The 22,823-nt window shown below is 47.1% G+C and overlaps 1 protein-coding gene across 1 annotated transcript in view; it reads left to right on the forward strand.

The window, feature by feature from the left end:
* Positions 1-22,823, forward strand: part of LOC134948686 (rab GTPase-activating protein 1) — a 437,656-nt gene that overhangs the window by 318,544 nt on the left and 96,289 nt on the right. Inside the window, exons 16-18 of the mRNA XM_063936842.1 lie at positions 9,779-9,871; positions 11,802-11,912; positions 19,140-19,244. Of these exons, the coding sequence (XP_063792912.1) occupies positions 9,779-9,871; positions 11,802-11,912; positions 19,140-19,244 (309 nt within the window). The remainder of the gene's footprint in view (positions 1-9,778; positions 9,872-11,801; positions 11,913-19,139; positions 19,245-22,823) is intronic.

Here is a 22,823-nt window from a genome sequence, read left to right on the forward strand (position 1 = left end):
TAGCTCAAATACCGGTCATTGTAGGTTGCTGGATGACGCATGCAATTCATTCCTGGGCTGCTCAAATTCAGGAAGGTCTTTCGGGTGATATGAACTTAGTTACTACTGTAACTTTTCTAAAACACATTCAGGACACGGCAAGAGTCCTCTGTGACTGCCTTTAAAGAGATTAGCAACATTAATGCTTGGACCTCTGCTATGGCTGTGTCCGCACGCAGAGCAGGTGAATGGCTCTTTGGAGGTGAATTGGACGCATGGATCTGTAAAAATTTGCTTTCAGCAGTGAGAACCCTTGGAACCATCTTAGCACAAACTTTTTTGTCATATTAAGATCTTGATGCAAAACTTATCATTTCTGCTGTCATTTGGATGCTGAGTCGACGGTCAGTTTGAACTTTAAAAAAAAAAAAAAAAAAATCCACATTTTCTTTTCTTTTTGTTGTGCTAGACCATCCGGGATGTTCATCATCTTAGACATCCTCACGACCATCACTACATTTTTTGTGCCATACAGTTTACTCCTTAATCCTCAGTTGACACACACAAAGATTCAGTGGACAGTTTGTTCAATTGAACTAAAATTTTTAAGTTAACACGTTGCTCTTCTTTTGAACTAAGGCCCAGATTTATCAAGTCTTGGAGAGTGATAAATTGTACTGTGATAAAGTAGCAGCCAATCGGCTCCTATCTGTCTTTTTTTTCCAGACATTTCCTGTAACATGGCATTTAGGAGCTGATTGGCTGCTACTTTATCACCGTGCAATTTATCTCTCTACAAGGTTTGATAAATCTTAGGATGTATGGGAATACACAACTACTTTGAATACTTTGTGACCGCAAACTATCTGCGAGAGGGGTGATACTTGCAAAACCATTTTGGGATAGTCCAAGGTCAGTGATCTCCCACTCCCATGTAGTATGGTTTAATTTTTTACAAGTGCAGTCTCGTTATTTAATAGCCAAACCTGCATTGATCTGCAGCTACATAAATAGTCTTTGGAATACACAGCAGTGTTATGGAATATAACTGTATAGTAGCTATCACAGTTGCGGACGTGCTGATTTTTGTGCAGCGTTTATTACAGCTGTATTACTGAAACAGATGTGTTGGCATGACCCACACGTGTGGCACTGTATACAAAGCCGTGTACACCAGGCACAGTAGTACGTAACCTCTTTGCCCCATGCACCTCATCCGTGATCTCTTTGCTGATCACTGTGCTTTATGCTGGCTGTCAGTGAGCCCTGCTATTCTGGAAAGTGGTTAATAATGCAAGAGGTTTTGTTTCCAAGCAAGGATATCCTGTCTGTTCAGTCAGTATGCCTGAGGAAGGCTGCATTCAGTGGCTGCTCCTTTGCTGATTCACGTCTGTAAGTATCCCGCTGATGACTGGGTAATGTCTCTGATCTGTTTTATTTTGGTGTCTTGATCAGTTATCAGAATTTTCCACATGATTCTGGTGTTAGCTTGGATACGTATAGCAACCCTGTTTTGTTTCCTGTAAACTGCATGAAACCAATCCAGGCTCTCCGTCAGTGCACCAGGCCCTGTCTTATGGTCCGTACTTTTCACTAACACTCTTCAGTAAGGTTTTTTTTATTTTTTCTAGTTTAATTCCTCAGGTGTAGCTCTGTGTGGGGAATCGTGCAGCGGTCACTTGCTCTTGTTAGTAAAGAATATGCTCTAACTGTAAACAGAGACCAAATGAATATGTATACTCGCAGACAGCTGTGGTAGCTTTTGACTGGAGTGTCTCTAACTTAGCAGTTAATATTCTTTCTCTATCGTCCTAGTGGATGCTGGGGTTCCTGAAAGGACCATGGGGAATAGCGGCTCCGCAGGAGACAGGGCACAAAAAGTAAAGCTTTTCCAGATCAGGTGGTGTGCACTGGCTCCTCCCCCTATGACCCTCCTCCTCCAGTTAGATTTTTGTGCCCGGCCGAGAAGGGTGCAATCTAGGTGGCTCTCCTAAAGAGCTGCTTAGAAAAAGTTTAGCTTAGGTTTTTTATTTTACAGTGAGTCCTGCTGGCAACAGGATCACTGCAACGAGGGACTGAGGGGAGAAGAAGTGAACTCACCTGCGTGCAGGATGGATTGGCTTCTTGGCTACTGGACATCAGCTCCAGAGGGACGATCACAGGTACAGCCTGGATGGTCACCGGAGCCGCGCCGCCGGCCCCCTTGCAGATGCTGAAGTCAGAAGAGGTCCAGAATCGGCGGCTGAAGACTCCTGCAGTCTTCTAAAGGTAGCGCACAGCACTGCAGCTGTGCGCCATTTTCCTCTCAGCACACTTCACACGCAGTCACTGAGGGTGCAGGGCGCTGGGGGGGGGCGCCCTGGGAGGCAAATGTAACCTATATAAAGGCTAAAAATACCTCACATATAGCCCCCAGAGGCTATATGGAGATATTTAACCCCTGCCTGGATTCACTAAATAGCGGGAGACGAGCCCGCCGGAAAAGGGGCGGGGCCTATCTCCTCAGCACACGGCGCCATTTCCTCTCACAGCTCCGCTGGTCAGGACGGCTCCCAGGTCTCTCCCCTGCACTGCACTACAGAAACAGGGTAAAACAGAGAGGGGGGGCAAATTTATGGCGATATTTTGATATATATAAAGCAGCTATAAGGGAGCACTTATTATAAGGCTATCCCTGTTATATATAGCGCTTTTGGTGTGTGCTGGCAAACTCTCCCTCTGTCTCCCCAAAGGGCTAGTGGGTCCTGTCTTCGTTAGGAGCATTCCCTGTGTGTCTGCTGTGTGTCGGTACGTGTGTGTCGACATGTATGAGGACGATATTGGTGTGGAGGCGGAGCAATTGCCAAATATGAGGATGTCACCCCCTAGGGAGTCGACACCAGAATGGATGCCTTTATTTATGGAACTACGGGATAGTGTCAACACGCTAAAGCAGTCGTTTGACGACATGAGACGGCCGGACAATCAATTAGTGCCTGTCCAGGCGACTCAAACACCGTCAGGGGCTGTGAAACGCCCTTTGCCTCAGTCGGTCGACACAGACCCAGACACAGGCACTGACTCCAGTGGTGACGGTGACGAATCAACCGTATTTTCCAGTAGGGCCACACGTTATATGATTTTGGCAATGAAGGAGGCGTTACATTTAGCTGATACTACAGGTACCACTAAACAGGGTATTATGTGGGGTGTGAAAAAACTACCTATAGTTTTTCCTGAATCAGAAGAATTAAATGACGTGTGTAATGAAGCGTGGGTTGCCCCTGATAAAAAGCTGATAATTTCAAAGAAATTATTGGCATTATACCCTTTCCCGCCAGAGGTTAGGGAGCGCTGGGAAACACCTCCTAGGGTGGACAAGGCGCTAACACGCTTATCTAAACAAGTGGCGTTACCCTCTCCTGAGACGGCCGCACTTAAAGATCCATCAGATAGGAGGATGGAAAATATCCAAAAAAGTATATACACACATGCAGGTGTTATACTACGGCCAGCTATAGCGACTGCCTGGATGTGCAGTGCTGGGGTAGTTTGGTCAGAGTCCCTGATTGAAAATATTGATACCCTGGACAGGGACAATATTTTACTGTCGTTAGAAAATAAAGGATGCATTTCTTTATATGCGTGATGCACAGAGGGATATCTGCACACTGGCATCACGGGTAAGTGCTATGTCCATTTCGGCCAGAAGAGCTTTATGGACGCGACAGTGGACAGGCGATGCGGATTCAAAACGACATATGGAAGTTTTGCCGTATAAAGGGGAGGAGTTATTTGGAGTCGGTCTATCAGATTTGGTGGCCACGGCTACAGCCGGGAAATCCACCTTTCTACCTCAAGTCACTCCCCAACAGAAAAAGGCACCGACTTTTCAACCGCAGCCCTTTCGTTCCTTTAAAAATAAGAGAGCAAAGGGCTATTCATATCTGCCACGAGGCAGAGGTCGAGGGAAGAGACAGCAACAGGCAGCTCCTTCCCAGGAACAGAAGCCTTCCCCGGCTTCTACAAAAGCCTCAGCATGACGCTGGGGCTTCTCAAGCGGACTCGGGGACGGTGGGTGGTCGTCTCAAAAATTACAGCGCGCAGTGGGCTCACTCGCAGGTAGATCCCTGGATCCTGCAGATAATATCTCAGGGGTACAGGTTGGAATTAGAGACAGATCCACCTCGCCGTTTCCTGAAGTCTGCTTTACCAACGTCCCCCTCCGAAAGGGAGACGGTTTTGGAAGCCATTCACAAGCTGTACTCTCAGCAGGTGATAGTCAAGGTACCTCTTCTACAACAAGGGAAGGGGTATTATTCCACTCTTTTTGTGGTACCGAAGCCGGATGGCTCGGTAAGGCCTATTCTAAATCTGAAGTCCTTGAACCTGTACATAAAGAAGTTCAAGTTCAAGATGGAGTCACTCAGAGCAGTGATAGCGAACCTGGAAGAGGGGGACTTTATGGTATCCTTGGACATCAAGGATGCGTATCTCCACGTTCCAATTTACCCCTCACACCAGGGGTACCTCAGGTTCGTTGTACAAAACTGTCACTATCAGTTTCAGACGCTGCCGTTCGGATTGTCCACGGCACCTCGGGTCTTTACAAAGGTAATGGCCGAGATGATGATTCTTCTTCGAAGAAAAGGCATATTAATTATCCCATACTTGGACGATCTCCTAATAAGGGCAAGGTCCAGAGAACAGCTAGAGATGGGATTAGCACTGTCTCAAGAAGTGCTAAAACAGCACGGGTGGATTCTGAATATTCCAAAATCCCAGTTAATGCCGACAACTCGTCTGCTGTTCCTAGGGATGATTCTGGACACGGTTCAGAAAAAGGTTTTTCTCCCGGAGGAAAAAGCCAAGGAGTTATCCGAGCTTGTCAGGAACCTCCTAAAACCAGGAAAGGTGTCTGTACATCAATGCACAAGAGTCCTGGGAAAAATGGTGGCTTCTTACGAAGCAATTCCATTCGGCAGATTCCACGCAAGAATTTTCCAAAGGGATCTGTTGGACAAATGGTCAGGGTCGCATCTTCAGATGCACCTGCGGATAACCCTGTCTCCAAGGACAAGGGTGTCTCTTCTGTGGTGGTTGCAGAGTGCTCATCTATTGGAGGGCCGCAGATTCGGCATACAGGATTGGATCCTGGTGACCACGGACGCCAGCCTGAGAGGCTGGGGAGCAGTCACACAAGGAAGAAACTTCCAGGGAGTATGGACGAGCCTGGAAACGTCTCTTCACATAAACATTCTGGAACTAAGAGCAATATACAATGCTCTAAGCCAGGCAGAACCTCTGCTTCAGGGAAAACCGGTGTTGATCCAGTCGGACAACATCACGGCAGTCGCCCATGTGAACAGACAGGGCGGCACAAGAAGCAGGAGTGCAATGGCAGAAGCTGCAAGGATTCTTCGCTGGGCAGAGAATCATGTGATAGCACTGTCAGCAGTGTTCATCCCGGGAGTGGACAACTGGGAAGCAGACTTCCTCAGCAGACACGATCTTCACCCGGGAGAGTGGGGACTTCATCCAGAAGTCTTCCACTTGCTGGTAACCCGTTGGGAAAGACCAATGGTGGACATGATGGCGTCTCGCCTCAACAAAAAACTGGACAGGTATTGCGCCAGGTCAAGAGATCCGCAGGCAATAGCTGTGGACGCGCTGGTAACGCCTTGGGTGTACCAGTCGGTGTATGTGTTTCCTCCTCTGCCTCTCATACCAAAAGTATTGAGAATTATACGGCAAAGAGGCGTAAGGACGATACTAGTGGTTCCGGATTGGCCAAGAAGGACTTGGTACCCGGAACTTCAAGAGATGATCACGGAAGATCCGTGGCCTCTACCTCTAAGGAGGGACTTGCTTCAGCAGGGTCCCTGTCTGTTTCAAGACTTACCGCGGCTGCGTTTGACGGCATGGCGGTTGAACGCCGGATCCTAAAGGAAAAAGGCATGCCGGAAGAAGTCATTCCTACTTTGATTAAAGCAAGGAAGGAAGTAACCGTGCAACATTATCACCGAATTTGGCGAAAATATGTTGCGTGGTGCGAAGATCGGAGTGCTCCGACGGAGGAATTTCAACTGGGTCGATTCCTACATTTCCTGCAATCAGGATTGTCTATGGGTCTCAAATTGGGATCTATTAAGGTTCAAATTTCGGCCCTGTCGATTTTCTTTCAAAAAGAATTGGCTTCAGTCCCTGAAGTCCAGACCTTTGTTAAGGGAGTGCTACATATACAGCCTCCTGGGGTGCCTCCAGTGGCACCGTGGGATCTCAATGTGGTTTTGGACTTTCTAAAATCTCATTGGTTTGAACCACTAAAGAAGGTGGATTTGAAATATCTCACATGGAAAGTGACCATGCTTCTAGCCCTGGCTTCGGCCAGGAGAGTGTCAGAACTGGCAGCTTTATCTTACAAAAGCCCATATCTGATTTTCCATTCGGACAGGGCAGAACTGCGGACTCGTCCGCATTTTCTCCCTAAGGTGGTGTCAGCATTTCATCTGAACCAGCCTATTGTAGTGCCTGCGGCTACAAGTGACTTGGAGGACTCCAAGTTACTGGACGTTGTCAGAGCATTAAAAATATATATTGCAAGGACAGCTGGAGTCAGAAAATCTGACTCGTTGTTTATATTGTATGCACCCAACAAGATGGGTGCTCCTGCGTCTAAGCAGACGATTGCTCGTTGGATCTGTAGCACAATCCAACTTGCACATTCTGTGGCAGGCCTGCCACAGCCTAAATCTGTAAAGGCCCACTCCACAAGGAAGGTGGGCTCATCTTGGGCGGCTGCCCGAGGGGTCTCGGCATTACAACTTTGCCGAGCAGCTACGTGGTCAGGGGAGAACACGTTTGTAAAATTTTACAAATTTGATACTCTGGCTAAGGAGGACCTGGAGTTCTCTCATTCGGTGCTGCAGAGTCATCCGCACTCTCCCGCCCGTTTGGGAGCTTTGGTATAATCCCCATGGTCCTTTCAGGAACCCCAGCATCCACTAGGACGATAGAGAAAATAAGATTTTACTTACCGATAAATCTATTTCTCGGAGTCCGTAGTGGATGCTGGGCGCCCATCCCAAGTGCGGATTATCTGCAATAATTGTACATAGTTATTGTTAACTAATTCGGGTTATTGTTGAAGGAATACTGTTAACTGGGTTTAGATCACAAGTTGTACGGTGTGATTGGTGTGGCTGGTATGCGTCTTACCCGGGATTCAAAATCCTCCCTTATTGTGTACGCTCGTCCGGGCACAGTACCTAACTGGAGTCTGGAGGAGGGTCATAGGGGGAGGAGCCAGTGCACACCACCTGATCTGGAAAAGCTTTACTTTTTGTGCCCTGTCTCCTGCGGAGCCGCTATTCCCCATGGTCCTTTCAGGAACCCCAGCATCCACTACGGACTCCGAGAAATAGATTTATCGGTAAGTAAAATCTTATTTTTTATACTCCACCTGTGTCAGGTGCTTACGGCAAGAAAAACACAAGAATACTCAATTGTTTCAATTGTTTCAATTGTTTTAACTCATGGCTACCACTAGAGGGCGCAGAACTGAGCAATTCAGTTGTTGCTTTATTTAGTCTCCCAGTATCCGCGGGCGCCGGGAGCCCGACCGCCGGCCAGCCGTAGTGAACCCCTGAGAAGAAATGTCAGCCCCGCGGATACTGGGAGACTAAATAAAGGGGTTCACTACGGCTGGCCGGCGGTCGGGCTCCCGGCGCCCAGCATACCGGCGCCGGGAGCCCGACCGCCGGCTGACCGACAGTGTGGCGAGCGCAAATGAGCCCCTTGCGGGCTCGCTGCGCTCGCCACGCTACGGGCACGGTGGCGCGCTACGCGCGCCACACTATTTTATTCTCCCTCTATGGGGGTCGTGGACCCCCACGAGGGAAAATAAGTGTCGGTATGCCGGCGGTCGGGCTCCCGGCGCCGGTATACTGAGCGCCGGGAGCCCGACCGCCGGTATACAGAAGACCACCCCTTCTCAGAGTACTTAGGTGCCAGAAGAAATGGTTGCAAAGTCTGCACGACTTTAAATGGGTTTAGCTGTTTTATGCGAATCAACCCTGTCTGCTTGGGCAAGACATGCGCGATATGCATGGGCCCCAAACACAATTGAATCCTGACAATTCTTTGGGCATCTATGCTTTCCCGGGAAAACTAGATGGCCAAAACAGTTGAATCTCTCCCAGAGAAGTGGGTTTTGCAGTCTTTGTTTAGCCTCAACAAGTCAAGTTTTCAAGATTTCTGTCTGTAGTAACTGTGGCATAATTAATGACTCAGCAAAACAGGTTACCTCACCTGTGCATGATTACAGAAATTCAGAAAACCTGAGCTGTTGCGCGTATCTTGCAGATTGGAGTTGAAAACCTCTGCCTTATAGAGGAATACCTTTATATCAGAATATGCAACTAGACATTTTTGATTTTCTTACTTCTCTTCGTTCTATTTAATAGGCAATATTCCTTTGTTTTGTGTAGTTTTGTTTGGCCGCACACAGTGTCATCTTCTGATTTACTTTGTTGTTTATATTCTGAAAATGGCTCCAGAATCCATCACCATGAGAGGCTGAAGGCATTTTTCTCTTAAAGGCAATTAAACCCAGTGTTGGACAGTGATGGTTTTTACACCTTCTGTGGGGGGTTTTACACACCTCCCATTCCTCACCCCAAACTAGTATAGTTTCCTAGGACCCTTACCATTTGAGATGTGCAGCAGTCCAGAGTACTCATTCCTACTGGTGACCTCTGCTGGCAGCTTTGTGTAATCTGCTACATTACATAAAGTATTTAGCGATCCATTAAAGTCTGGAATAAATCAGAAGGGTACCTGGTTACTAATGAAAATATCCTAAATAACATAAGGGTTTATACTTTGGGAAATGTCATGTTAAAAAAAAAAAAAAAATCTGGTTGAAGTCTCAGTTGTTGAATTTGGCTTTCTGTAGTAAATGCACCATAATAACTCACATTTGAAAAAGAACAAAAGAAAACTGCTGTAGTAAAAAGCCATGTGAAGAGTATTTAGTGCATTGTACCTCCAGATTACATTCCCTGTTATATTGCCATAGAACACACAGAATGTGTTATAGCAACAGTTGCATTATGAAGCTGGTGATATATTATGTATTTAATCTACTCTTCTGCAGATATTATACCTATGGTAAGCAAGGGTGGTCTGTACACAAGGGATGGTTGGAGTAGCCATAGCAGCCTCACTGTAATCAGTGTTCTGTTATTTGGGTACGAACACAACCACATAGGTAAACAGCAATTACCGTTCAGCCATTCTGGCTTTGTGGGACTCAAACACACGGTAGAAACAGGAAAAAAAACTGTCTCTGAGTGGCTCTGACTACGGAGTATGGACAACAGTACTCACCAGACATACACAGTCTACTTGGGAACTGGACCTAAAAGAGGCACCACACTCCCTTATCCTTTCTTCAGGTCGCATACATAATGCGCAAGTTGAGTTACTCGGAACCTGGCGCACCAAGAATGGTTGTGCGACTCAACAATAGTGTATGAGGACATGTCTGCAGAATACCGAAGCTGCAGGGTTTATTTTTTCTTCTAATTCAAGTTACTTAGGGTATCTGAACGTTTAATATAATAATGACCGCTCCCATCACAACCTGCTGTGTGTTCACTAAAAGGTATTGGCCAACATTTTTCTTTAGTGAACTTAATTATTTCTTTAAAAAAAATGTCCCATTGCTTTCATGTCAAAACGTTTGTGATAAGCACATCCTATAGTATTGTGTTCCAGCTGCTTTGTTGCTGATCCTTGGGAATATTTTATGTTTCAGATCAGCCAGAAAAAATTAAAGAAATACGAGCGGGAATACCACATGATGCGGGAGCAGCAGGCAGAGCAGGAAGACCCCTTGGAGAGATTTGAGGTGAGAGATATGTAAGGCCATCCGGAAGTTTCCAGCTTGATGCCATGAAACCATATACCCATATATAATATAAAGGGCGATATTGAATTGTTTTAGGCATCGGCAGCCGGCAGATGGTGCATAACAGAGCTATTCAATTGTATATCCGTTTGGGTGTGAGGTGCCGATCTGCAGTGAGCAAAAAGTGACCCGTTTGGGTGCTCAAACTCCCCGTTACCCCTGCCTCCACAGTCACCCACTATCTCCCTGTCAGCCCTGCCTCCCCAGTCACCCACTATCTCCCTGTCACTCCTGCCTTTGGAGCCACCCACTATCTCCCTGTACCCTTGGGGGTACTATTGTGTGGCCATACCCCTTCCTTGTAAGACCACACCTATTTTTGCACCACGCGCCACTGTCCCTTAAGAAATGTTATCCCATCAAGGGGCGCCAAAATCTCTTCGCTTACCAAAACAATTACGCTCGGCACGGCCCTGGTTGGGAGAGTGAGCACAAACCACAGCCAGCTTGCAACCTGCCAGAGGCTAACCTCTCTTTGAGCAAGCTGGTAGCTCCTGGGAGGTGGGGGCACATTGTTTGAAGCATTCCCTCCCCTTACACTATACTTTTTTTTTATCACACAATGCACCTTGTGTTATTAGAGATGGTAACTCTGCAGTTCTCTTCTTTTCAAGTCCTTTATTTATTTTAATTTTTTACTGGAGGGTGGTGATTATTCTTCGTCCTAAAAGCAAGGTACTGTACACATGCCCTTCATACTTTTTATATTTTTGTCCTCTTGACATGTTTAGTATATTTCTTTCAAGACACCATCTAGTGTCAAAAATATGTATTGCAGGAATTTCAATTGTCAGCTAGCTTCACATGTTAAAGCGGGATGTGGAAGATTAACAGTATTGCCCTTTGGAAGATAGCTGTAAATTTGGTACTTGCTACATCTGTATTTGATCATAAATAGCTAGTCAGAGCTAGCAGCCTTCACAGTCATGGAAATAGACTTTTATTACAAGAAGGTTTGCGCTCAGGGTTTTGCATTGAAAGATTTTCATCATTTAGAAAGCCAGATACTATTTCCCCCATACACATGGGGCCAAATGTAATAGAGTGAGAGTTTCAGGAAGTGAGAGATTTGGTAAGGTTTTTCAGTTGTTTTTTTTTAAAGTGGCAATCATTTACACTGCAAAACCAGGTTGATCTTGCTGTGTAAATGATTGCCACTTTAAAAAAAAAACTGCAAAACCTTACCAAATCTCTCACTTTCTGAAACTTTGGCCCATGATGTTTATGTTGCACTCACATGTGGTTAGTAGAGTAGATTATTTTATTTGATTGTGGGTTTTTATTTCTTTATTTTATCTAACTTTAAAACCCAAGTATTGATGCTACAGTAGGAAATCGGTACCCATATCATCAGTTTTTCCATAGTGTGGATGATCAGTTTGACTTTGTCAGAAAGTTTGCTAGTACCTGGATTAAGCCACAACCAGAATTTTTGTTTATTTAATTTTAAACTACGGTGCTCATGTGCCCACCCACAGGTTATAGTTTGTGGATTTTCTTGCACATGGTGTGGAATTCAATTGTTATCCCACTCACAGCCAGCAGATGGCGCCCCCAAACGGAGCAATTCAATTGTAGCTCCATTCGGACGCTAATGGCTGCCGGTGTATGCATTTCAGCTCGCACCCCCCTATGGGTGCGATAACGGGACTCAGTTGAGTATCGCCCCCGCGATCTCCTGACAGGAGATCGGGCAAGATAATCAGTTGAATTCCGCCCATGGAGTTCAACAAGAATTATTTCTATTTGGTTTGTTCAATAATTATCCCACAGATTAAAATCCTCAAAGCAATGGTTGGTGTTACCCAAGCCATATGATATGTTCTGTTACGTCTATTAGAGTCTATGTAAAATCTTTAATTATTTCTAGAGAGAAAACAAGCGTCTTCAGGAAGCAAATATGAGGCTGGAGCAAGAAAACGATGATCTGGCTCATGAATTAGTTACAAGCAAGATTGCCCTGCGCAAGGATCTGGATAATGTAAGGGAATATATACAGCATGTAGCTTCAAAGCAACTACATGTAATATCTGTATTGTTCTAACGCAACATAAAAAATTTGGTTGCAAATCCAAATTTCTTGGTCTGATTAGTTTGGAACATTTTGGTAAATCAGTCTCTTATGGCTGTTTGCACTGCATGATAATGTGAATAGCTGTTTGAATCAGTTATTCTTTTGTCCTTAACGTCTTAATTTGTGAGATATTCGTATAACAATGTTGTTAGCTGTGATTTAAAATGGTTTTCTCTATCGTCCTAGTGGATGCTGGGGTTCCTGAAAGGACCATGGGGAATAGCGGCTCCGCAGGAGACAGGGCACAAAAAGTAAAGCTTTTCCAGATCAGGTGGTGTGCACTGGCTCCTCCCCCTATGACCCTCCTCCAGACTCCAGTTAGATTTTTGTGCCCGGCCGAGAGGGGTGCAATCTAGGTGGCTCTCCTAAAGAGCTGCTTAGAAAAAGTTTAGCTTAGGTTTTTTATTTTACAGTGAGTCCTGCTGGCAACAGGATCACTGCAACGAGGGACTGAGGGGAGAAGAAGTGAACTCACCTGCGTGCAGGATGGATTGGCTTCTTGGCTACTGGACATCAGCTCCAGAGGGACGATCACAGGTACAGCCTGGATGGTCACCGGAGCCGCGCCGCCGGCCCCCTTGCAGATGCTGAAGTCAGAAGAGGTCCAGAATCGGCGGCTGAAGACTCCTGCAGTCTTCTAAAGGTAGCGCACAGCACTGCAGCTGTGCGCCATTTTCCTCTCAGCACACTTCACACGCAGTCACTGAGGGTGCAGGGCGCTGGGGGGGGGCGCCCTGGGAGGCAAATGTAACCTATATAAAGGCTAAAAATACCTCACATATAGCCCCCAGAGGCTATATGGAGATATTTAACCCCTGCCTGGATTCACTAAATAGCGGGAGACGAGCCCGCCGGAAAAGGGGCGGGGCCTATCTCCTCAGCACACGGCGCCATTTCCTCTCACAGCTCCGCTGGTCAGGACGGCTCCCAGGTCTCTCCCCTGCACTGCACTACAGAAACAGGGTAAAACAGAGAGGGGGGGCAAATTTATGGCGATATTTTGATATATATAAAGCAGCTATAAGGGAGCACTTATTATAAGGCTATCCCTGTTATATATAGCGCTTTTGGTGTGTGCTGGCAAACTCTCCCTCTGTCTCCCCAAAGGGCTAGTGGGTCCTGTCTTCGTTAGGAGCATTCCCTGTGTGTCTGCTGTGTGTCGGTACGTGTGTGTCGACATGTATGAGGACGATATTGGTGTGGAGGCGGAGCAATTGCCAAATATGAGGATGTCACCCCCTAGGGAGTCGACACCAGAATGGATGCCTTTATTTATGGAACTACGGGATAGTGTCAACACGCTAAAGCAGTCGTTTGACGACATGAGACGGCCGGACAATCAATTAGTGCCTGTCCAGGCGACTCAAACACCGTCAGGGGCTGTGAAACGCCCTTTGCCTCAGTCGGTCGACACAGACCCAGACACAGGCACTGACTCCAGTGGTGACGGTGACGAATCAACCGTATTTTCCTGTAGGGCCACACGTTATATGATTTTGGCAATGAAGGAGGCGTTACATTTAGCTGATACTACAGGTACCACTAAACAGGGTATTATGTGGGGTGTGAAAAAACTACCTATAGTTTTTCCTGAATCAGAAGAATTAAATGACGTGTGTAATGAAGCGTGCGTTGCCCCTGATAAAAAGCTGATAATTTCAAAGAAATTATTGGCATTATACCCTTTCCCGCCAGAGGATAGGGAGCGCTGGGAAACACCTCCTAGGGTGGACAAGGCGCTAACACGCTTATCTAAACAAGTGGCGTTACCCTCTCCTGAGACGGCCGCACTTAAAGATCCATCAGATAGGAGGATGGAAAATATCCAAAAAAGTATATACACACATGCAGGTGTTATACTACGACCAGCTATAGCGACTGCCTGGATGTGCAGTGCTGGGGTAGTTTGGTCAGAGTCCCTGATTGAAAATATTGATACCCTGGACAGGGACAATATTTTACTGTCGTTAGAACAAATAAAGGATGCATTTCTTTATATGCGTGATGCACAGAGGGATATCTGCACACTGGCATCACGGGTAAGTGCTATGTCCATTTCGGCCAGAAGAGCTTTATGGACGCGACAGTGGACAGGCGATGCGGATTCAAAACGACATATGGAAGTTTTGCCGTATAAAGGGGAGGAGTTATTTGGAGTCGGTCTATCAGATTTGGTGGCCACGGCTACAGCCGGGAAATCCACCTTTCTACCTCAAGTCACTCCCCAACAGAAAAAGGCACCGACTTTTCAACCGCAGCCCTTTCGTTCCTTTAAAAATAAGAGAGCAAAGGGCTATTCATATCTGCCACGAGGCAGAGGTCGAGGGAAGAGACAGCAACAGGCAGCTCCTTCCCAGGAACAGAAGCCTTCCCCGGCTTCTACAAAAGCCTCAGCATGACGCTGGGGCTTCTCAAGCGGACTCGGGGACGGTGGGTGGTCGTCTCAAAAATTACAGCGCGCAGTGGGCTCACTCGCAGGTAGATCCCTGGATCCTGCAGATAATATCTCAGGGGTACAGGTTGGAATTAGAGACAGATCCACCTCGCCGTTTCCTGAAGTCTGCTTTACCAACGTCCCCCTCCGAAAGGGAGACGGTTTTGGAAGCCATTCACAAGCTGTACTCTCAGCAGGTGATAGTCAAGGTACCTCTTCTACAACAAGGGAAGGGGTATTATTCCACTCTTTTTGTGGTACCGAAGCCGGATGGCTCGGTAAGGCCTATTCTAAATCTGAAGTCCTTGAACCTGTACATAAAGAAGTTCAAGTTCAAGATGGAGTCACTCAGAGCAGTGATAGCGAACCTGGAAGAGGGGGACTTTATGGTATCCTTGGACATCAAGGATGCGTATCTCCACGTTCCAATTTACCCCTCACACCAGGGGTACCTCAGGTTCGTTGTACAAAACTGTCACTATCAGTTTCAGACGCTGCCGTTCGGATTGTCCACGGCACCTCGGGTCTTTACAAAGGTAATGGCCGAGATGATGATTCTTCTTCGAAGAAAAGGCATATTAATTATCCCATACTTGGACGATCTCCTAATAAGGGCAAGGTCCAGAGAACAGCTAGAGATGGGATTAGCACTGTCGCAAGAAGTGATAAAACAGCACGGGTGGATTCTGAATATTCCAAAATCCCAGTTAATGCCGACAACTCGTCTGCTGTTCCTAGGGATGATTCTGGACACGGTTCAGAAAAAGGTTTTTCTCCCGGAGGAAAAAGCCAAGGAGTTATCCGAGCTTGTCAGGAACCTCCTAAAACCAGGAAAGGTGTCTGTACATCAATGCACAAGAGTCCTGGGAAAAATGGTGGCTTCTTACGAAGCAATTCCATTCGGCAGATTCCACGCAAGAATTTTCCAAAGGGATCTGTTGGACAAATGGTCAGGGTCGCATCTTCAGATGCACCTGCGGATAACCCTGTCTCCAAGGACAAGGGTGTCTCTTCTGTGGTGGTTGCAGAGTGCTCATCTATTGGAGGGCCGCAGATTCGGCATACAGGATTGGATCCTGGTGACCACGGACGCCAGCCTGAGAGGCTGGGGAGCAGTCACACAAGGAAGAAACTTCCAGGGAGTATGGAGAACCTCTGCTTCAGGGAAAACCGGTGTTGATCCAGTCGGACAACATCACGGCAGTCGCCCATGTGAACAGACAGGGCGGCACAAGAAGCAGGAGTGCAATGGCAGAAGCTGCAAGGATTCTTCGCTGGGCAGAGAATCATGTGATAGCACTGTCAGCAGTGTTCATCCCGGGAGTGGACAACTGGGAAGCAGACTTCCTCAGCAGACACGATCTTCACCCGGGAGAGTGGGGACTTCATCCAGAAGTCTTCCACTTGCTGGTAACCCGTTGGGAAAGACCAATGGTGGACATGATGGCGTCTCGCCTCAACAAAAAACTGGACAGGTATTGCGCCAGGTCAAGAGATCCGCAGGCAATAGCTGTGGACGCGCTGGTAACGCCTTGGGTGTACCAGTCGGTGTATGTGTTTCCTCCTCTGCCTCTCATACCAAAAGTATTGAGAATTATACGGCAAAGAGGCGTAAGGACGATACTAGTGGTTCCGGATTGGCCAAGAAGGACTTGGTACCCGGAACTTCAAGAGATGATCACGGAAGATCCGTGGCCTCTACCTCTAAGGAGGGACTTGCTTCAGCAGGGTCCCTGTCTGTTTCAAGACTTACCGCGGCTGCGTTTGACGGCATGGCGGTTGAACGCCGGATCCTAAAGGAAAAAGGCATGCCGGAAGAAGTCATTCCTACTTTGATTAAAGCAAGGAAGGAAGTAACCGTGCAACATTATCACCGAATTTGGCGAAAATATGTTGCGTGGTGCGAAGATCGGAGTGCTCCGACGGAGGAATTTCAACTGGGTCGATTCCTACATTTCCTGCAATCAGGATTGTCTATGGGTCTCAAATTGGGATCTATTAAGGTTCACATTTCGGCCCTGTCGATTTTCTTTCAAAAAGAATTGGCTTCAGTCCCTGAAGTCCAGACCTTTGTTAAGGGAGTGCTACATATACAGCCTCCTGTGGTGCCTCCAGTGGCACCGTGGGATCTCAATGTGGTTTTGGACTTTCTAAAATCTCATTGGTTTGAACCACTAAAGAAGGTGGATTTGAAATATCTCACATGGAAAGTGACCATGCTTCTAGCCCTGGCTTCGGCCAGGAGAGTGTCAGAACTGGCAGCTTTATCTTACAAAAGCCCATATCTGATTTTCCATTCGGACAGGGCAGAACTGCGGACTCGTCCGCATTTTCTCCCTAAGGTGGTGTCAGCATTTCATCTGAACCAGCCTATTGTAGTGCCTGCGGCTACAAGTGACTTGGAGGACTCCAAGTTACTGGACGTTGTCAGAGCATTAAAAATATATATTGCAAGGACAGCTGGAGTCAGAAAATCTGACTCGTTGTTTATATTGTATGCACCCAACAAGATGGGTGCTCCTGCGTCTAAGCAGACGATTGCTCGTTGGATCTGTAGCACAATCCAACTTGCACATTCTGTGGCAGGCCTGCCACAGCCTAAATCTGTAAAGGCCCACTCCACAAGGAAGGTGGGCTCATCTTGGGCGGCTGCCCGAGGGGTCTCGGCATTACAACTTTGCCGAGCAGCTACGTGGTCAGGGGAGAACACGTTTGTAAAATTTTACAAATTTGATACTCTGGCTAAGGAGGACCTGGAGTTCTCTCATTCGGTGCTGCAGAGTCATCCGCACTCTCCCGCCCGTTTGGGAGCTTTGGTATAATCCCCATGGTCCTTTCAGGAACCCCAGCATCCACTAGGACGATAGAGAAAATAAGATTTTACTTACCGATAAATCTATTTCTCGGAGTCCGTAGTGGATGCTGGGCGCCCATCCCAAGTGCGGATTATCTGCAATAATTGTACATAGTTATTGTTAACTAATTCGGGTTATTGTTGAAGGAAGCCATCTTTCAGAGGCTCCGCTGTTATCATACTGTTAACTGGGTTTAGATCACAAGTTGTACGGTGTGATTGGTGTGGCTGGTATGAGTCTTACCCGGGATTCAAAATCCTCCCTTATTGTGTACGCTCGTCTGGGCACAGTACCTGACTGGAGTCTGGAGGAGGGTCATAGGGGGAGGAGCCAGTGCACACCACCTGATCTGGAAAAGCTTTACTTTTTGTGCCCTGTCTCCTGCGGAGCCGCTATTCCCCATGGTCCTTTCAGGAACCCCAGCATCCACTACGGACTCCGAGAAATAGATTTATCGGTAAGTAAAATCTTATTATTCAATTATTTGGTGAAACCATGTTCAGAACAGCTGTATAAGACTCCCTAAAGTCTGTTGCGTAAAATATAAAATAACCTGCCAGGTAGAGATTACCTATGTGTTGGCCTGGTCGCCACTGTAACAGGGAGTACCAGGAGTGTATGGGAGGATCCTGCAAAAAACAGCATCTCTCCACTTTCCCAGAAACTACGAACCTTGTACTGAAAAGTATTTGCTAGCCCCTGTCCCGTGGAGTGATCTCACTGTAACGGACCAGGGTCTCTAACAGCTGTGCCTATTATTTTAGACTAGTATGTTTTTTTTTAGCCATTTTAAAATAAACTTTGACTAATAGACTCTCCAAACTCTTTTTTTACCATTTTGACATTCAATTAAAAAGTGAGAGCCATCATTTGTCTCTGTGTATTAGACCCTCGTAACTTGCCCTTAGAACAGCATAAATCTTCATAGACTACCAGTGCAGGGCCACATCTGATCTACAGTAGAATACCTGTATGAAGTTACATAGAATATTTGCGAAAAACTTTTTACTTTAAAACTTATTACTGTGTATCTGACTATAAGGTTGTGTACTTTTTGTTGTTACAATTGGTAGAGGAAACACTGCTGCTTTTGTACATGAATGAAAGCAGATTGCACTGTTGTCAATACCGGTTTTTAACAAGTATCAATGACCTAAGTTGCTATAGTAACTGAGTGTACGTGGACTGTTGCACACGGAAAATAACGTGACTCCAGTAATTGTGCTGTCTGATAATTACATTTACAGGTTAGTGCAGCCTCTTAATTGTCATGTTACATGATGTCTTTGAAAAATGACAGTTAGGAGCTGATTTGTTAGTACTTTATCACTCGGGGGTATCCAATTACCGCGTGTAATTGTATTGCTGGGGCTATCCTGTTAGTCCCGATGTGGCAGGCTCCTCCGCCCGATGCCGACACTTATTGCTGATTAAGCTTTGGATGCCTCAGTCACCCGAAGCATAATCTGCGATGAACAAGCTGCCAGAGCCACAATAACACATGGGATTGGGGACTTCTCCCCGATCCCATGTTTTTTCGCTCAATCGCAGGTCTATTTCCGGACAAGGAAAATGGCCTGCTATAGGATACCGCGATTATGACCATTAATCATTAATTGCAATATCCAGCCGTTTTCACCCGCCAAAAACGTATCGGATTTAATTGGACACCACCCATTTTTTTATCACTCTCCACTTCACCACTTTTTAGGGCTTAATACATTTGGCCCAAGTAAGAAGGTGTCTTATTGGAGAATTCTATCGTCATGATTGTATGCTTCCTGTCATAAGCGATTTAAACCACACATACAGTTCCTGGGTGAGACTGGTCTCTGTTTTTTTCAGGCAGAAGAGAAGGCTGATGCTCTGAACAAGGAGTTACTGATGACTAAACAAAAACTGATTGATGCAGAGGAGGAGAAGAGACGCCTGGCAGAAGAATCTGGACAGGTTTGTGTGTTAGCGACATCCTAATTCAACCCAATACATAACATAACAGTAATGGATGCACTTTCATTAAAGGGATACTGACCTTAAAAAAGTTCTATGCCTAACTTTCAGATGTTTCTGTGTTGTACTGCAACCAAATCATTTTGCGCACATCCCTTTTATTAGGACACACCCTTGATAAAGCTAAATATTTATCTTTTCTCTGACGTCCTAGTGGATGCTGGGTACTCCGTAAGGACCATGGGGAATAGACGGGCTCCGCAGGAGACTGGGCACTCTAAAGAAAGATTTAGGTCTACCTGGTGTGCACTGGCTCCTCCCCCTATGACCCTCCTCCAAGCCTCAGTTAGATTTCTGTGCCCGGCTGAGCTGGATGCACACTGGGGGCTCTCCTGAGCTCCTAGGAAGAAAGTATATGTTAGGTTTTTTAATTTTCAGTGAGACCTGCTGGCAACAGGCTCACTGCACCGAGGGACTAAGGGGAGAAGAAGCGAACCTACCTAAGTGGTGGTAGCTTGGGCTTCTTAGGCTACTGGACACCATTAGCTCCAGAGGGATCGAACACAGGACCCGACCTCGTCGTCAGTTCCCGGAGCCGCGCCGCCGTCCCCCTTACAGAGCCAGAAGCAAGAAGGTGGTCCGGAAAATCGGCGGCTGAAGACTTCTGTCTTCTCCAAGGTAGCGCACAGCACTGCAGCTGTGCGCCATTGCTCCTCATGCACACCACACACTGCGGTCACTGATGGGTGCAGGGCGATGGGGGGGGGGCGCCCTGAGCAGCAATATTAACACCTTGGCTGGCGAACTGACACCATATATAGCCCCAGGGGCTATATAGGTGTTTATTAACCCCTGCCAGAACTTTTACAATAGCGGGAGAAAGCCCGCCGAAAAAGGGGCGGAGCCATCTTCCTCGGCACACTGGCGCCATTTTCCCTCACAGCTCTGCTGGAGGGATCGCTCCCTGGCTCTCCCCTGCAGTCCTGCACTACAGAAAAGGGTTAAAAAGAGAGGGGGGGGGCACAAATTAGGCGCAGTATATATATATATTATGCAGCTATAAGGGAAAACACTCTCTATAGGTGATATCCCTGTGATATATAGCGCTCTGGTGTGTGCTGGCATACTCTCCCTCTGTCTCCCCAAAGGGCTTTGTGGGGTCCTGTCCTCTGTCAGAGCATTCCCTGTGTGTGTGCTGTGTGTCGGTACTGCTGTGTCGACATGTATGATGAGGATAATGATGTGGAGGCGGAGCAAAATGCCTGTGAATGGGATGTCACCCCCTGCGGGGTCGACACCGGTGTGGATGGACTTATGGAAGGAATTACGTGACAGTGTCAACTCCTTACATAAAAGGTTTGACGACATAGGACAGCCGGCTGCTCAGCTTGTGCCTGTCCAAGCGTCTCACATGTCATCAGTGGCTCTAAAACGCCCGCTACCTCAGATGGCAGACACAGATGTTGACACGGATACCGACTCCAGTGTCGACGACGATGAGACTAGTGTACCTTCCAATAGGGCCACCCGTTACATGATTGAGGCAATGAAAAATGTATTACACATTTCTGATAATACCCCAGATACCACAAAAAAGGGTATTATGTTTGGTGACAGAAAACTACCAGTAGTTTTCCTGCATCTGAGGAATTAATATGAGGTGTGTGAGGAAGCGTGGACTTCCCCCGATAAGAAATTGATAATTTCTAAGCAGCGTACCCTTTTCCGCCAGAGGATAGGTCACGTGGGAAATAACCCCTAGGGTAGATAAAGCGGTTACACGCTTATTAAAAAAGGTGGCACTACCGTCACGGATACGGCCGCCCTGAAGGACCTGCTGATAGAAAGCAGAAAACTACCCTTAAAAGCTATATACACACACACGGGCATTATATTGAGACCTGCTATTGCCTCGGCATGGATGTGCAGTGCGGCAGCTGCGTGGTCAGATTCCCTGTCGGATAATATTTATACTATAGATAGGGACAATATTTTGCTGAAAATAGAGCATATAAAAGACGCTGTCTTATACATGCGTGATGCACAGAGGGATATTTGCCGACTGGCATCACTAATAAGCGCTATGTAAAACCATTGCCGCCAGACGGGGGTTATGGACTCGGCAATGGTCGGGCGATGCCGATTCAAAACGGCACATGGAAGTTTGCCCTAGAAGGGGGTGGAACTGTTTGGGGATGGTCTTTCAGACCTCGTTTCCACAGCTACGGCTGGGAAATCAAAACTTTTGCCACAAGCTACCCCACAGCAAAAGTAAGCACTGTATTATCAGGTACAGTCCCTTCAGCCCCAGAAAAGTAGAGGGCTAGAGGCTCATCTTTTCTGCCAAGAGGAAAAGGTAGAGGGAAAAAGCTGCAGCACACAGCTAGTTTCCCGGGAGCAGAAGTCCTCCCCTGCGTCCGGTAAGTCCACAGCATGACGCTGGGGCTGCTCAGGCGGACCCGGGTACGGTGGGGGCCCGTCTCAGAAATTTCAGCGCACAGTGGGCTCTCTCACAGGTGGATACCAGGGTTCTTCAAACAGTATCTCAGAGGTACAGGCTGGAATTCGAGACGTCTCCCCCCGCCGTTTCCTAAAATCTGCCTTACCGGCAACTCCCTCTGCCAGGGAGGCAGTGTTGGTGGCTATCCAAAAAAAACTGTATTCACAGCAAGTGATTATCAAGGTACCCCTCCTTCAACAGGAAAAGGGTTACTTTTCCACAATGTTTGTGGTACCGAAACCGGACGGTTCGGTGAGACCCATCTTAAATTTAAAATCCTTGAACACATATAACAAAAGATTCAAGTTCAAGATGGAATCGCTCAGGGCGATTATTGCGATCCTGGACGAGGGGGATTACAGGGTCTCTCTGGACATCAAGGATACTTACCTGCATGTCCCCATTTACCCTCCTCACCAGGAGTACCTCAAGATTGTGGTACCGGACTGTCACTATCAGTTCCAGATGCTGCCGTTTGGATTATCCACGGCACCGTGGGTCTTTACCATGGGTAATGACCGAAATGATGATACTCCTTCGCAAGAAGGGAGTTTTAATTATCCCGTACTTGGACGATCTCCTGATACAGGCGAGGTCCAAGGAACAGTTGGTAAGGGGGTAGCACTTTCTCCGGAAGTGCTGCAACAGCAGGACTGGATTCTCAATTCCAAAGTCACAGCTGGTCCCGACGACACGTCTTCTGTTCCTGGGAATGATTCTGGAAACAGACCAGAAAAAAGTGTTTCTTCCAATGGAAAAAGCAGAGGAGTTGTCATCTCTAGTCAGAGACATACTAAAACCGGGACAGGTGTCGGTACATCAATGCACACGAGTCCTGGGGAAAAATGGTAGCTTCGTACGAGGCGATTCCATTCGGAAGGTTCCACGCAAGGACTTTCCAGTGGGACCTGTTGGACAAATGGTCCGGGTCCCATCTCCAGATGCAACAGCGAATAACCCTGTCGGCAAGGACCAGGGTGTCGCTGCTGTAGTGGCTGCAGAGGGCTCATCTACTAGAGGGCCGCAGATTCGGAATACAGGACTGGGTCCTGGTGACCACGGATGCCAGCCTTCGGGGC

Source organism: Pseudophryne corroboree, chromosome 8, assembly GCF_028390025.1.
Source record: "Pseudophryne corroboree isolate aPseCor3 chromosome 8, aPseCor3.hap2, whole genome shotgun sequence".
NCBI classification, from domain to species: Eukaryota; Metazoa; Chordata; class Amphibia; order Anura; family Myobatrachidae; genus Pseudophryne; species Pseudophryne corroboree.